Source organism: Jaculus jaculus, chromosome 16, assembly GCF_020740685.1.
Source record: "Jaculus jaculus isolate mJacJac1 chromosome 16, mJacJac1.mat.Y.cur, whole genome shotgun sequence".
Taxonomy (NCBI): domain Eukaryota; kingdom Metazoa; phylum Chordata; class Mammalia; order Rodentia; family Dipodidae; genus Jaculus; species Jaculus jaculus.
In genome coordinates, this window is record NC_059117.1 from 41,683,834 (window position 1) to 41,700,512 (window position 16,679).

The 16,679-nt window shown below is 39.8% G+C and overlaps 1 protein-coding gene across 2 annotated transcripts in view; it reads left to right on the forward strand.

Annotated features, from left to right (window-relative positions):
* The window catches only part of Creb5 (cAMP responsive element binding protein 5), a 430,087-nt gene extending 415,601 nt beyond the window's left edge, over positions 1-14,486 (forward strand). For both annotated transcript variants that reach the window (XM_045135541.1, XM_004652775.3), the window contains 2 exons: positions 7,105-7,213; positions 8,086-14,486. In XM_045135541.1, the coding sequence (XP_044991476.1) occupies positions 7,105-7,213; positions 8,086-8,249 (273 nt within the window). In that variant the 3' untranslated portion in view covers positions 8,250-14,486. The remainder of the gene's footprint in view (positions 1-7,104; positions 7,214-8,085) is intronic.
* The last annotated feature ends 2,193 nt before the right edge of the window (positions 14,487-16,679 follow it).

A 16,679-nucleotide genomic window follows, 5' to 3' on the forward strand; every position in this document is an offset into this window, starting at 1 on the left:
AGTCAGTCACTGTGGTACAGCAGAGGAACATGCCTCAGGGTATTCCTGCCCACTCTGTGACTGTTACAATATTTCAGTCCTCTCACAATATTCCCTGAGCCATGGAAGCCCTGTTGGCAGTCTCATTTACTGTTGAGGTCTCTGTAGCCTCTGAATTTCTGCTTTGATAGATTTTGTTTGATCACTGTATCTATCACCATCGCCCTGGAACTGGTTGTCAGGCTAGCAGTAAGAGCAGTATTCATGCCACTGCTTTCTCTGCTTTTTCTCCTGGGTCCTGGAAGATGTGGTAGAAGTAGCATATCTTGTGGTGCATAGTTGGTTATCTTCTTGTCTTATTGATGGATCATGACTCTTCTCTATTTTCTCTGCTATCTGTAAAATAATGCATATCTTCCAACCAAGAATGACCCAGCTTGGGTTAAAGGGTGTGCAAAGTTATTTGAGAACCTACTCTTCTTCTACAGACAGAAGTAGGGACCTCTTTCTGAAGACTGAGTTCCTGACCACAGGATTCTTACTTGTTTTCCAATACCAGATATATAAGTTCTCTGCCTATGAGAGGACCTCATGTCCAATCAGAAAACAGTTGCTTACCAATAGAGGCTGTGTGTCACTATGGAACAAGTGTGTACTTATTAAAAAAAAAATTTTGGTTTTTTAAATTTATTTTGAGAGTGACAGACAGAGAAAGAGACAGACACACACACACACACACACAGAGAGAGAGAGAGAGAGAGAGAGAGAGAGAGAGAGAGAGAGAGAGAATATGGATGTGCCAGGGCCTCCAGCCACTGCAAATGAACTCCAGATGCATGTGCTCCCTTGTGCATCTGGCTAACATGAGTCCTGGGGAATTGAGCCTCAAACTCGGGTCCTTAGGCTTCACAGTCAAGCACATAACCACTAAACCATCTCTCCAGCCCCACAAGTGTGCACTTCTTGTCTGGATGGTTGATTTCATAGTCTGCATGGCCCCCTCATTATAACTGTGCATTTTAGGTCATTTGACAGCATCTCTCACCTCTTGACTAGATAATATCAGGAACACGTCCCCCTGTCCCAGTTGTGGTAACCAGGAAGTTCAGACATTGTCACATGTCCCCTGTTTGGAGCAGGAAGCATGATGGTGTTGCCAAAATGGCTTTGGTTAAGCACCACTTCATTAAATAAGAACTATGAATAGCCAGCACACATATGTCAGATATCAGCGAGTCTTTAAATAGATGATAATTAAAATGAGACCTTGTCAAACTACTCTAGGATCTTTACTAAGAAGGGTCATAACAGAGAGCTAGCAAAGAGAAATGTTTATGAGGCTGAGATCAGCTGTGTTTGTGCATTCCCTGTGATTATTTGTAAGTGCCTTCAAAAAATCCACAAGGAAATTGGAGAGATGGCTTAGCAGTTAAGATGTTTGCTTGCAAAGCCCAAGAATCCTGGTTCGATTCTCCAGGACCCATGTAAGCCAGATGCACAAAGGGGTGCATGCATCTGGAGTTTGTTTTCAGTGGCTGGAGGCCCTGGCATGCCCATTCTCTCTCTATCTCTTTCTCTCTCTCTCTCTCTCTTATAAACAAATAAAATATATTTTTAAAAATCCGCAAGATACATTTATACTTACTAGATGCTTCCACTGTGTGTTTTAATGTTTTAGAACAAAAGTAGCTAAGAAAGCTAAGAAAAAGATATTAGAGTTCCAACTTCTGGAAATCAAAGGTAAAATATCACACTGAGCTGATGCAGCAAACACTATCTTTTGGTTACGGAAACAGGCAGGAACCTAGGGAGGTAAATTGTCTGAAAGACTACGTTGCTGACTTCTTGCCTCAGAAAAATGGAAGCCACAGTATGCCGGGTCTCCTTGGCATTCTCTGTTCTGCATCCTGCCCTGGCGGGGTGGAGAGGGTAGCACAGATTCTGCTGCCTTTAAGTGACCCTTTCCCTCTCAGTGGGTCTTTGTCAAAAGAAAGGGGTGGCTTTCTGGAGGATGGTTCCATGAACCAAATATTAAGTAAACAGAAATGGAAGGTGCTAAGCAAATGAACTTCAGCCAAATGGAAGATCCAACATCAGGAGGGCCAGCTGGCACTTTGGGGTTGTTTTCTAGCATAGATCCTTCAAGGTAGACTGCTACAGAACTTTTGATTGGAAAAACCACACCTAAGAAAACAAAATCAAATCCCCCAGACTTCATTTCCTAGTCTCACAACAAACCTCTGCTCAAAAAGGTCATTGTAGGTACAGGAAGTAGGAAAGCTTGGAGCTCCCCAATCTGACATTTTGCAGATGGAGAAACTGAGATTTCAGAAGATGAGGCATCTCCTCAAATGCCACACAATTATGAAGTAGCACATCATCTCCCATTCACCTAGAACACTGTTTTGTGATCCTTCATTCTTGAAAGTCCTTAATCAAAGGAGTTCGTCCCTCTTTCTGACACAGTGCTCAGTAGGTCATTTGTGCCCAATGAGGACATGGAAGTCATCTGGTCACCCAGGAAAGTAATTGCTTTTCCTTTTTAGTGCAAAGACACATGGTCTAACTTGCTGCTGAAATTGTAGACATGCAAACCCAGGTCTGGGACTTGGCAAGGGGCTAGGCCAGATGGAAACCGTTGCTTGACAAATTGAAAGTCCTTTGTTTGAGAGAAAACCAAACCTGTTTCAGCTAATCTACAAAAGGAAGGAGGGGCAGTATTCTAGGGCCTTCTTTGATAATTAATTTTTTGGCACAAACTACAGCTTATACCAAAAAGCATTATGGATTTATCATGTAACAAAATGACATCCCCAAAGCCCTAAGCTGTACTATAGCTATCAGAGACCTCCTGGATACTGGTCTAAATGTGGTTCTCACAGTGTTGAAAGTCTCTGTAGGGCTGCTGCTTCATCCTGAGGCAAGCAGATTGGCTTAAAAAAAGATTAGTGCAATGGGATCTCCGCTCATAGAGTCTTTATTTAAATGGCTAACTGCATTAAAAACAACAAACCTAAATTCATTCGAAACTATTTAAGACTGTAGGGTTGACTTCAACAAGAGAGTACATGTATTTATTTGTACTTTGATTTTGTAAACTATTTTTTTTATTATGACCTAAAGCTGGATCGCAAATGACATTGGAGAATCAAAACTGGTGATTTTCCACTGTTGCTAAAGCAAGGAAATTCATGGTAAGGAAATGCCTCTGGAAGTCCTGGCTTGTACTTCCCCACTGGACTTGCAGGCCACATTGTACCTCTTTCATGAATTTAAAACATTTGCAATGTGGTTGTTCTCTTCCAAAATTAATTCAAGGCGATTCTACTTATGTGATCTTGAAAAGGTATTTTACTAAACAATATAGTGTAGTATTTGCTCATTTCTTATATCAATCTTCTTTGAAGGTGGAATGCTTAGATGATTCTCCATGCTCTATGCACACCATCCATTCTCCTTTCTCAAGGGCAGTGATTTCTCACCTTTGTTAAAATAATCTTAAGTGCCCTAGTGGTAGACTAGACTGCTCATATACTGTTTCTCAATATGGACACATACATAGGCATTCAAATTATTGCTTTAGATGAAACTATAAATGGTGTTTTGGAATCTGCTCTTGTAAGATCTGTAGTACAAAAGATGTTAGAATTCATTTCCTTATGAAACATCAGATCTGAGTGCATTTGAGAGTATCAAAGAAGTTAAATGATGGATAAAAATCAGGATTGGAGCTCTGTGTGGTAGCATTTGATCCCAGCACTTGGAGGCAGAAGTAGTATGATCACTGTGAGTTCAAGGCCAGCCTGGGCTTACATAGTGAGTTACAAGTCAGCCTCATCTAGAGGAAAACCCTAACTCCAAAATAAATAAACTTTATTAAAAATCAAGATTGGGTCACGTAACACATAGTTAGGTATTTAGCTTTCCCAACAAAAGGCAGCATAGAAGCCTCCCTAGAATAGAAAGCTATTTTTCTGGAAGGTACTTAGTAGAATAACCACCTTATTTTTCGTTTTGGTCCAGTGATGTAGAAAGTCAAACCTGTCTTTTGTGGTGGTGCTGGTGTCCTTTTGATTTGTTTGAAGGGCTGGGGATGGAATGCAGAGCCTCACACATGCTAGGCAAGCCCTGTGCTCCGAGACGCAAGCTCAGGCCCTGCTCATCTCAGCCCCTCAATGAGGTTCCCTGTCCTGCTGGGTGCTGCTGCATGGATTTCTTAAGCTCTCTGACTCTTGCCTGTTCCTCACAGTGCCTTGGTATTGTGAAATAACAAGGGCTACTTGTTCTTCTGCACTAAGGCTATTAATTGGCATTCATTTTTCAACCTTAGCATAGCTGAGTAACACAATTACTAGCACATCACATTCAGAAATATGTCCAAAATCACACATATCTTGAAATGATGATCAATATGAACAGTGCCCTCTAAACTCTGACATCTTTATGCTTCCCGGGACCTTGGTTTCTGTACTTAGATCACATTGCTTTATCCATGAAGTGTTTTGCTATTTGTAAACAAAAAGCCACCATCAGGTGCTTTTGTTTTTGGTACCATATATGCTGTACAGAGATGTTACTGCTGCTCTTTTATAGTAAAATAGCTTTACAGAAGCAAACAGTGTATTATAAATGAGTCTGGGGTGTGTTCCATGCTACTGGATACAGTTGTGAATAGACTTTACAGTGTTTTAATGAAGAGGCAATGAACACATCCTGCTTGGAGATCAAAGTTCCCCTACAAGGGGCGAACCGCTCAGGACACAGCAGAGGAAGACATGGAACCTAAACTCAGCTTCTCCAAAAGGGCCACCAGTCACTAAACAGGATTATTTCTTTCCTCCAGAATTAAAAAAGAGAAAGAGGACTCAGTTTGCTTTTTACACTTCCATAAATTTTTTCTTGGCTCACAGTGAAAGGTGTGGGTTCATTAAAAAATGGAACCTTATTCTGTTTCAGAAGCATCATCTACATTATCTGTGCTTGACAGGTCCTAGTCAGAGTGCACATTGCTGGAAGCGTACATTCAGAAAGTAGTTTCTGTAATAAAAGGCAAATGACATGACATTTTATTCTGAGGTACACACACACACGCACACACACACACACACTTTTCTCAGTTTTCGTTCCCACTTTTAGTTGTTGTGATTAGTTTTTATTTTGTTTTTTAACCAGATATTTCTTTCATAAAATGGTCTGAAAATAACTCTGTTTTAAACATATTGCTGTAAACAGAGGAAAACCTTGGAGAATACAAGGAAGGCTATTTAAATTTAGATAAAATTCTGAGAAGATTTTGTCCAAGGCTAACATAAATTGTCCTCTAGATAATGTCGCCTGCTTATTTTGGAAATGGCTAGAGTCAGTGTTGGCTATGACTGGGTCCTTTTCATCAGTCATGCTCACTGGGAAGTGGGAGGTGCAATTTGTGTTCATGAATGTTCTCAGGTTTCAGCAATTTTCCTGTGTAGTTAAATGTTTTATTCATCGTTAGATGAATCTCTCAAGCTGGTGTTTTAATTTTGTAGTTTGGAGGAGAAAGGGAAGAGCTTTGTAGATGAGGCTTTTATAACGTAGTTATTAATGTCACCCAACATTTGCCTATAATGTGGCATTCAGTTCCTAAATGGATTTGGAAGTGGGAGATACTCTTTCAAACAAATGTCATTTTTAAATTACTTTTTAGAATTTCAGGAACTCACTTATATAGGTGATAAATATATACCTGAAAAACCTAGGTTCATTTTGCAAGTGTAGATACAGCTTAATGACAGCAACATTAAATGTCATTGTGTGTGTGCACACACACGCTGCCTGCTAGTTTTTTTTTTTTTTAAGTTTTCCACATGTGAAGTAGAATGCTTGCCAACCACATGTGAACCTAGCCAAAGAAAAGATTATTTATCACAATTTCAAAGTGTCTTCGAGTGTCATGTTTATAGTTTACTTTTATCCAGTGGAAGCACCTTGGAATGAACCTTTTACTCCATATTTATTTTTGTAAACAGGTTCCAAGGACATTATTCTTCAAAGCTGTAAGCATGCCTTTGTGAATTACTGCATAGGGACGTGGAGCACTTACTATAGTAAATAAGTAAAAACCACAGAGCACACAGTCACCCAACATCAAGGGGGGAATAGTTTATAAACCAAAAGCAGCCAAACTACTTAAGAAACTGATCAAGTTATTCTAAATACTTTTCCCTATCTGGGCTGATGTCTAACCATGAGTACATGGCCAGGTTTTTTTGCATCATGTGAACCAATTCCTGCTGTCAAGTGGGGATCAGGCAGGGCAATGCACTCTGTTCAACTGTCAGCCGTGTGGAACTGAGATAGCTGGTGGTAGATTAGTCAGCCCTTTCTGATTGCACTTCAGTTTGAAGGCACTAATCCTGCCACATCATTTTTCCAGTGCATGGCTTTTCTTCACGCTCTCCTCACATGGAAAGTCCATCTCAACTCGTGCAGGTTATGATACATCAGTTAATGCAGCGCTTAGCGTGTCTAGGCATTGTTCTTAGCGTGGTGCATTGATCAACTCATTTAATCATTGTAAACTGAAGAAGTGTGTGCCACCTCTATCTCCATTTATAACAGCTAAGGGTGAGTCAGGTGAAGCTCAGCTGCATCACAGGTGGAGTGGAGAGTAGTGCTTCTCACCTATATAACCTGACTGTAGAGCCAGGACTCTCCTAGAGAAGATGGTTGGCCTTTTAGTAAGATTCAGCCCCTTAGTTAGACCCTAGTCTCTTCCAAAAGCACCTGGCAAAACAGAGGGTCAAATTGAATGGAAGATATAAATTTCAGATCAACTTCTGTATACATTTTTTCTTTTTTTTTTTTAGTTTTTGGAGGTAAGATTTCACTCTAGTTCAGGCTGACCTGGAATTTACTGTGTAGTCTCAGGGTGGCCTTGAACTCATGGTGATGCTCCTACCTCTGTCTCCCGGTTGCTAAGATTAAAGGTGTGTGCCACCATACTTGGCAACATCTATATATATTATTCTTAATGTCATTTGTACATTACAGAAATGAACAGTTTGCTAATTTCACTGTTGAAAGTGCATGAGATTTGCAGATTGGTATTCTTTGGTCTTAACATGGTTTTCACATGCTTGTTTCTAGAATGAAGTGTCCATGTTGAAAAATGAGGTGGCCCAGCTGAAACAGTTGTTGCTAACACACAAAGATTGCCCGATAACAGCCATGCAGAAAGAGTCACAAGGATATTTAAGTAAGTTACCAACTTTTTTACTCTTTGGTATCCCAATTCTTTTGCCACTAATTGTACATTGAATTTTATTAAAAGTCAAGTATACGTTCTACTCCCAAATGTATCGACATCCTTAAGGGACTGACTGCCAGGCTGTTCTGCCAGGAGGCTCCATCTTTCCTGACCCCTACCCAACACTATGCCTACCAGCCCCTGATAATTGCTGACTGCATTTTCCCTGGCATTTTACGTTGACAAAGCCTACCAAATTCCAGCTTTCTAGCCAGGAAGACAATAGCCTGGGGTGGGCTAATTACCAGTGGCTTATCCACTTCTTGAGAACTCTGTGGGCCTTGGGTGAATCACTTCTAGTGACTAAGCTGCATGCTACTCACTGAGCTGTTTTCAGTGTATCCATAAGAAAAGTAGACCCTCTTTTCCTGACCCCAATTTCCTCACCTGGAATGTCAATATGTTAAGTGCTAGTTGCCTAAGGGATGGTGGGAGGAACAGTGATGCATGGCTGAAGGTCAATTCATTTTCAAATAATTTTTTAGATTGAGCAACACAGATTCTCCCACCACATGTGAGTATTTTTCCACATTTGCTATACGGATGGCCATCTGAAAATACAAGATGGGGAAGTTCACATACCAAGACTCACACATCTTTTTGCTGATGGAGAAAGTATGGCTTTGCTCATAGCTATAAACCAGGAAGGCAGAGCTTGGTGACTTCAGTATAAAATGAAGTTTTGACCTTAACTTCCAGAAGAAAATGTATGAACTCTTCTCTGTCAAGTAAATGTCTAGTAATGTCATCCCCCACCCCAGGAGTTCACAAGTTCCACAAGAAAGAGCTATATTGGTGTCTGCATGTGTGTTCTTTCCTAGGTCCGGAGAGTAGCCCCCCTGCAAGTCCTGTCCCAGCATGCTCACAGCAGCAAGTCATCCAGCATAACACCATCACTACGTCCTCGTCGGTCAGTGAGGTCGTGGGGAGCTCCACCCTCAGTCAGCTCACCACTCACAGAACAGACCTGAATCCAATTCTTTAAAATGTATGGGTCAGACCTTGCCTCCAAGAAGAGCTGTGGCATACCATGCAACCTTTTTCATAAGGGCATTTTTAGAATTCACTCAGACCTGGAAGACGCCTCAGCCCTTCAAAGACTGGCTTTCATTTTTATAGTTATTATGGAAATGTTGTCTTTTATACTTAGTTATATAAGAAAAAAGGGAGTTATGCAATTAATATCTATCAGCTTGGGAAATGCGTTGGTGCTTTTCTCCAACTTTCTGGTACCAGTTACTTGTTTATAAATGGAATCTTTTCTGTATATAGCCATAGCTTCATTCTTATCAGTCCAACCCTTTGCTTGAAACAATGAACCTTGTTAAACCACAGCTTTTAGCCAAAATAAGGTATACCTAGATGTCAAGTGAGATGAATCCAAGGTAACTGGGTAGGACATCTGATGATATCCTAACTCATGTTGAGTTTGCTCTGTAATGTCACCAGAATCCCAGATAAACACCCAGCCCTCCTGACGACTCTTTATTTCTTTTGCTAGAATAAATACTATGGTCCATTGATGCCCTAATAAAGCCACCAAGCATCTCTCCCCTCTTCTCCACCTCCTGTCCTACCTCTTGCTCTTGTTCTCCTTGTTCCAATGGTCCACTTTTCCTCTCTACTCCCACTCACCTGGGTTCCCTGCTTACCTTGCTCTTCATTTTAACATTCTTCTGTTTCATTACTTTCCCCTTTAGCAATACTTTGGATAAAAAAAATTATGTTTAACTAAAAAAATATCAAATCTTGAAAATGTGGACCTAACTGTTGCCTCATTTGAGTTTAACCCACAGCTGGAGTTCATTCCACTCTTGCTTTTCACAAAATGGTAACCAGGAGATGTTTAATGTGCCTGATTTAATGTTTTTAATAATCAGAACAAATAAAAGGTGGTTTGGTTATAGGTGAAGTACTATTGAATGCCAGCTGTGGAGACACTAGGGAAGAGAGGTTTATAAGCCCAGATTGTGGAAGTTCAAATTAGGATGCAGGGCTATAACATCACACCTTTGAATTACACCTGGTTTTATATGGCCTGTCTATAATGTCAAAACTCCATGCACTATATAATAATTCAGAAGGGCTCTATTCACTACACAGATTATATTGTTCAATCATCAGCTGCTAATAGCCTAAGATTTATTATTATTATTTTTTGTAAGCCTGTGGAACGAGCACTGCTTTTCCGGTGGGCAAAAGCAGACTCATTCCTAAGAACCAGAAAGCAAGCAAGCCCGGTGTTTCTGGAGGGTGCCCTCAGCCCGGCAGCACAGCAATGGCCTCCTTGGCTGTGACTGAGTCCCATGGAAGTGGCCAGGCTGCTACATTCTTCTGAGGAATTCTGACTTATAGTCCCAACAGCTTCTGTGGACTTGCCCATTCAGAAAAGCAGAGAGAACCTGAACCACAGTCGTGCCTCCTTGAAAGAAGCCATTCTACTGTGCTATGTTTTAATATCATGTTTCACAAATAATAGGGGTAATGTTTCTTGCTAGTGGTCTAGTCAGTTGCTAGTCTGTCTGAATACTTCACCTCCTAACGTGTGCATTTGTGTGTGCGCATGCCTGTGTGTGTGTGTGTGTGTGTGTGTGTGTGTGTGTGTTTATGAACAATGTGGGTTTCAAAAAACAGTATTTTATAGAAGGTGTCACTTTTATAAGAGTTCACTAAGGGAAGGATGTGCTTTTTCTCTCACTATAGTTTAAAAATCTATTTTGGAGAAAAAATATGAGGTCTATGAAGCATGATTTTTATAACTAGTTTCAGTTTTATCTACTAACTTACTTTTTAAATCAATGTTTATCAGCAATATTTCCATGTATGCAGTGGTTTTGAGAGACAATTTTGGGTGTTTAGTAAAACTTAGGACTTGGGATATGTGGCCTAAGAATCAAACAAATACAAAAAAGTAAAATACAAGTGAGAAGGATTTTCTATTACATTTTAGCAAACATATCATTTTCAAGTATTTTAAATATTATGCTCATATTGTTATTTTTCTTAATTCTAACAGCAACAGAATGGTTTGGCCTGACTGGCTTCCTAAGAAATATTTAAGAATTAGCTTTAAAAAGGAGTTAATATTTGTAACTCTTTTCTTAAATCAGAATATCTTTTTCAATATTCCTTATTTAGATCATCTATGTGTCCCACCCTCACAAAAGACATAGGAAGAGGCACTAATAGAACTGATGGATTTATTTTTTTTTTTAATTTTAGGTTGTGCTTTAAGTAAAAATCAAAAAACTTTTTTTAAAAATTTTTACTGCATGCATAGCACTTAATGAAATGGATTTTTACAAATTCACTAGTATTGTCAGAATGTCCAGGGAAAGATCTGTCACTAAAATTATGATTTTAATTTACTTCTGTTTCACCTTATGATTGAAATATTTAGCTGTTAAACTGAAAACTTTTGTAGTTAAGAACTTACCTGAATTTTCTTAACTCAGCAGCTTGACAGTTTGACCGAAGTGCATTATTCATAGCTCAATTATGTCTGTTTTTTATGCTAAGTAGGTAAGCCAACCACGCAAGTTAGCAAGCCTTGCTCAACATGTAATCAGAGGAAGCTGCCTTCGTGATGGCTGAGGTCCTTTGAGTATGTTCATTCAAGAGTGAGGCATAGTTGAGGAAGCGGCCGGCTTGTTGGCAGTGCTTCCTTAGCTCCCCAAAGAAGAATTCCTAAGCCAAATCCAACACTGGGCTTTCCACACGAAAGATTCCCCCAAAGGTCCTGCCTTCCCCAGATCATAGAACCTGCCACAAATCCATTCCTGTACTGCTCACCCTGCACCTTTGGCCAGTGTAGGAGAAGATCTTTTTAGTCCTCTTCTCTTCTCCAGCTAGTTACTGTGTCACCAGTTCGTGAGTCACTGGTAGTGGCTTTCAGAGCACCCATCATAAGGAGGGAAGGAAGGCAGCTGCCACCTTCTTTGTATGTGGCTTGCTTATCACAGAGTCTGCCTCTGAAGTCCCTGCAAACTGCCTGGGCACTTCTCCAGTGTCTCCCCTGACTGATGTTCACAATTTAGCTAGTACACCTGAGAGCTTTGCTGCCAGGTAAATCCTCCCTCCGTATCCTCATCGTTTCTCATTCTCATGATTCTCAGCCTATGATGCTGGGCCCAGCAGGGTGAGAATACCCGCCATGAATGAATGCACTAATGTGAGAGCTCGTGGTCCTATGAGGTGTCCTCCCTTTGTGCTCCTATTCAGACTGTTCCTATCCCTCAGCCTGTGTGTGCAGGTCCCCATCTCAGCACAACCTGCATAGACCGTGGTGTGTGCTGTTACGGCATATAGTAATTAGGATGATTTACTTGGAGATAATACTCCTTGGAGCCTGTCTAGTCAATAGATAACATGCAGTGCATAATCTGAGAGAGGTGCCAGTAGTGAATGTTCAGGTGGTGGTTGCCTGCCAGTAAAGTAAATTTTAGTGGGTTAGTTCATCATTAAAGTCATTAGCCAGCTATGGGAAAAGACCAGCCTTTGGCTGTGTTTTTTATAATATCAGTAATTGTTATAAACTAGCTTTCCAATTAGGATAGAATGTGCTTCTTTCTGATTAATAAAATCATCTAAGAAAATATATATGTATGTGTGTGTGTACAGTGGAATTCAAGGACCAAAGCAAAATTTGAACAGGAATCTATTAATTTAGAATTTTATAAGATATTTATTAATAAATGTTATTTTAGACATTCCATTTGAACAGTATTCTTCTGTAGGATCTACATGTTTCTAAGGAATTAATTCATAATAAACTACTCTAGTTTTGTGGATTTCATTTTCCAGGGTTTCAAATGGCTATTCTCCACCATGTGTTGGAAGCATTTGCTTAGATCTCTGTGAATAGATAGACCTTTCAAGACTTTTTATAGCTCTGTGAGTTATTTGTTAATTTACATTCTGAGCATGGTGTTTTTTAACATTTATTTCTTCCTTAGTCTTTAAACTCTTTTATTTAGAAGCAGAGTTCAGCTAAAGGGAATCAGATTATAACTGGAACAGCTTTCTTGAAAGTGTCAAAATGACTCCATCTCCGCTTATCTCCACTGCCCGTTCTATCTCCCAGAATGCCTTGCACTACTCAGCTAGCTCCCTTAGAGCTGCCTGGACTCTCCCGAGCAACGTGCACCAGCTTCAAGCCATTCAAGTGATATCACGCAGCATACCTGAGAAGGGAAAGGGGAGAACCCATCTCAATTTGAATCAAACCGTGCCTATGCGAACAGTAACAAGTTAGAATCTCTTTTCTGCTTTTAAAATAATTTATATTTTAAAATTGCACTTTAGCTTTTTTGATCCCTTCCCAATTGTCTTCTTCTCTTTCTAACCTCCATTCTGTACTTAAACTTGCCTTTACAACTTTTGCACCCTTCCTTGAAGGCTCTGAGCTGCATCCTTTAAAATACTTTACAGAAAACTTGCACCAGGTACATTTGCGTGCATTCATTAGTAGCATATCTAAGAAATGTGTCTCACATCAGCTTAGGTGGAAGCCTGCTACAGGAATGCTAAAAGCCAATATACAGCATCATTTTTTCTCTTTATCCCTTTGTCCCCAGCATGTTTTTCTAAACAGTGATATATTATGCAACGGATTGGGAGGCAAAAGCTAAGCCACACTAAAGAGCTTTCTAGCTCATCCTCCAAGCCAAAGTGTCCTGAAGAAGCCAGGAGACTTCCTCTTGTGCACCATGGTGCACACTTCCCTGTTGTCCCAGCCACGGTCTGTCTGGGGCTGCTCAAGCAACAGTGGCCCTATCCATTTCATTCCTAGGCCTCAAAAATACAATGTTGCCTTGTATTAAGGACAGCACCTCTGTTTTACAATTATGTCTAAGACAGGATAAGACACAGGAGCAATAAGCTTACAAGTAAAATTCAGTAACAAAACAAACACACAGCGAAAACTTAAAAACAAGCAACCTAGTTCATCATGTTGTGAAAACGAAAATGTGTAAGAGTGCATTCAAAGTATCTTAATATTTCTTGTGGAGTTTTACAGTGATGTCATGCTGTAGCCAAATAGCTTAAAGAGTGTTTATATATTTTTGCCCTATAAATCATCTATTTTTTTGAGGAAAAGAAACTTATTTAAGTGCAAGCTAAAGAGGGGGCTAAAGCCGAAATGCCAGTATTTGTGAAGACATGAAGGCCCTTCCGTGGCCCTCTGATACCTTTCAAATTCTTCTTCATCAAGGAATCAATAATCATCAACAGCTACATTTAAACCAAATTACAATATTTTGTTTATTAGAAGCTAGATCCTACAAACTAAGCCACTGAAGGTTTTCCTCCATCAAGGTTTATATCACAGAATTTTATAGGATTTTTTTTAAAGATAAAATCGTTTAGCCTCAGGACTAAGAATGTGGGACCTGAATAAATTAGCTTTAAATACATCATTAAAATCTTCCACACAATAAACTCATTAGACACTAGCTGGCTCTTTTAGAATGCTACTCAGATAGAAAAAGAAAATGAAAGGTATCAGTGGTGCCCAAGGGGTAAAGAGAAAAGGACCCTCCGGCTCAGCCAGCAGACAAGAAGACTGGCTGCCACCCCTTTTCCTTCCACAAGTTCTGCCCATCTTCTCTGCTTCACAGAGAGGAGCGCACGCTCGCTGCCTTTGAGGGTGGGTTTTGAGAAAAAGGTAAGCTCAAAATGTCCTTCTTGGAAAGGACATAGGGTATGGGATCTTCTGAAAAGGCCCAGAAAAAAAAAAAAAAAAAAGCTCCATTCAGACAAAATGTTCTAGGACAATTGGAATAGAAATATTGTCCAAAAAATAATAGATAAAATGTTTAGCACTGTGTAAAATATGTGTTGACTGAAGAAGTTCCCCTGAAAAAGGTGCTGTCACTTTAAGTTGTGGACTTGGGGCTGTTTGTTATTGTAAACAGCAAAGCATTTGTGTTTGTCTGTCTGTCTGTAAAGCAACCACCTTCCTACTGGAAGGAGAAAAAAAATCTGGGGGGTACATATGTGTAAATATTTGCTGCAGCATTTAATATGTTTAATTTTATGTTAAGCTTTTTGTTGCATTGTGAACACATTTATTGCTATAAGTGGACAATGAGTTCATTAAGACTGTTCAACTAGGTCAGATTTTTACATCTCTTTCTAGAAAAAAGAGACAAGATTTTGTGCATTTGTACAAATGTTAATATCACTGCAATTCCAATATAATAAAGCACTCAAATGCAAATAACATGTGGGACTCTTGTATGATGAAATTTAGGCTTCAAGATAATGTTCTTCACAGTTTTATTACTGCCTGGGACATCAAGGCTCACCCTTTCAGAACTGCCATTATCTAGCAACAACAAAAAAAAAAAAAAAAAAAAAAAAAAAACGGTGATTTTCTCCTATCCAGACCATGTCTCCACTCTGCTGTCTCTTCTGTCCAACTTCCCAGTAGATACTATCAGCTCAACACATTCACCCTGGGCTGGCCATACTCCTGCCTTCACCAGAAGGGAGGTGTTGATTAGCAGATCTTAACAGTCAGGAAATTCAGCCAGTTTTGGTTATGCTTCAGTTATGGTGAGAAACCAACACTCCATATCTGTTTCTCTGGCAACCAAATTTTGGAATTCTTTGCTTGACTTCCCTAGAAATCATAAGGGTAGCAATAGGTCCTTAATGTGTTCTTCTAGCCATCTCTCTCCTTTCCTTGCTCTTGTTGTTTTTATTCCTGTTTTTTTTTTTTTTAAAGGTATTTCTCTGTATAGCTTCTTACTTTCAACATCTGGTCCACTAGCAAAGTCAGAAGCCAACCATCATTTGGTGCTGATCTTCCTGTTATGATCTGTCCAAACCATCAGCAGGCTTACCTGTATTATTGCCATGCTCTCCTAATTGGCCACTGAGGGAGCCTTTACAAAAAAAACAAAAGTCAAAGCCAAGCATGGCAGCTTTTATCCTAGAACTTGGGAGGCAGAGGTAGGAGAATCACCATGAGTTTAAGGCCAGCCTGGGATTATAGAGTAAGTTTTAGGTCATCCTGGGCTAGAGTGAGACTCTACCTTGGAAAACAATTATACTTTGAACTGAGGAGATGACTCAGTGGTTAAGGCACAGCTTACAAAGCTTGAAGACCCAGGTTTGATTTCCCAGTACCAATATAAAGCTAGAAGCACAAGATGGTGCATACATCTGGAGTTCATTTACAGTTTTGGCATAACCACCCCCCTCCTCTCTCCTTATAAATAAATAAATATAAATAAAAACATCAGACCATGACCCCTCACCACTCAATATGACAATTTCTTATTCAACACCAAAGCAACAGCCCTTACTAACACTCACTTACACACAATTCACATGAACAACCCCATCCCATCAATTCTGAGTTCATCCCTTCCCATTCTCCTTCTCCTTCTGCCTTTTTAGCTCCACTAATATCACTGAGCTCCTCAAACACCCCAAGAACCATCCACTTAAGGGCCTTTTCACAAACTGTTAATTCTTCCTGCCCAGAATGTTCATCACCCAAGCATAAGCACAGACCACTTCATCAAGAGTCTCCCTGTCAAATGAAGCCTTTTCGGACTTCTCATGCAAAATTACATCACCTACATTTTCATTCTCACCCATTTGGCCACTTTTTTTTTTTCTGTACTTGTTAACATCACTTTGTTTAGTTGTTATCTTTATATTCCAATTCCTCCAAGTAGAATGTTAGCTCTGTAAGACCAAAGGTATCTTCAATGTTGATTAGCCTGGTAACCCAAGCTTTTGAGCATGAGACACACTTTCATATGCAGTAAGCATTTGTGGGAAAGATAACCTGCCTTTTCTATTCTCCGCCTTGTTCTCAGGAACTCCCAGTTTGTCTATCTTGTCCCGGGGCTGAAGAGTGATGTTTCACAAACCAATTCCAAGACCTGTTACCTGACACATAGCTCCAGAGTAGGACAGACTATTTAAAATTGGCACAGAAACACCAACCTGGGGGTGTGGGAATGAGTACTATTCTAGTATCAATCTTACATGGTACATTTGCATTAGACTATTCAGTAGCCTCACATTCCCAACAGTCTAATATCCATTGCAAGTTCCAAAGACATCACAATTGCTTAAAAAAATTTATGATCTCACATTTATTCTCTGAATGTATGACTCCAATATCTACACCTCACATCTCACACCTGCTATTGTGATTGTCACTGGTTTGTTACTGGAGCACATTTCTATTTTGTTTTACCTATTGTCTTATCCAACAAAACAGAGTTTATTTATTTTATTAAGTCTTGTGTTTTCAGACCTAAGACACGCATGCAATGGGCTAAATATGATTTCTATGCCTAATGATGGTGCAGTCATTTTATGTCATAAAACAATGAGAAAACCTAACAACACAGTTCTCAGAACATATTGCCATCATGACATGACACGT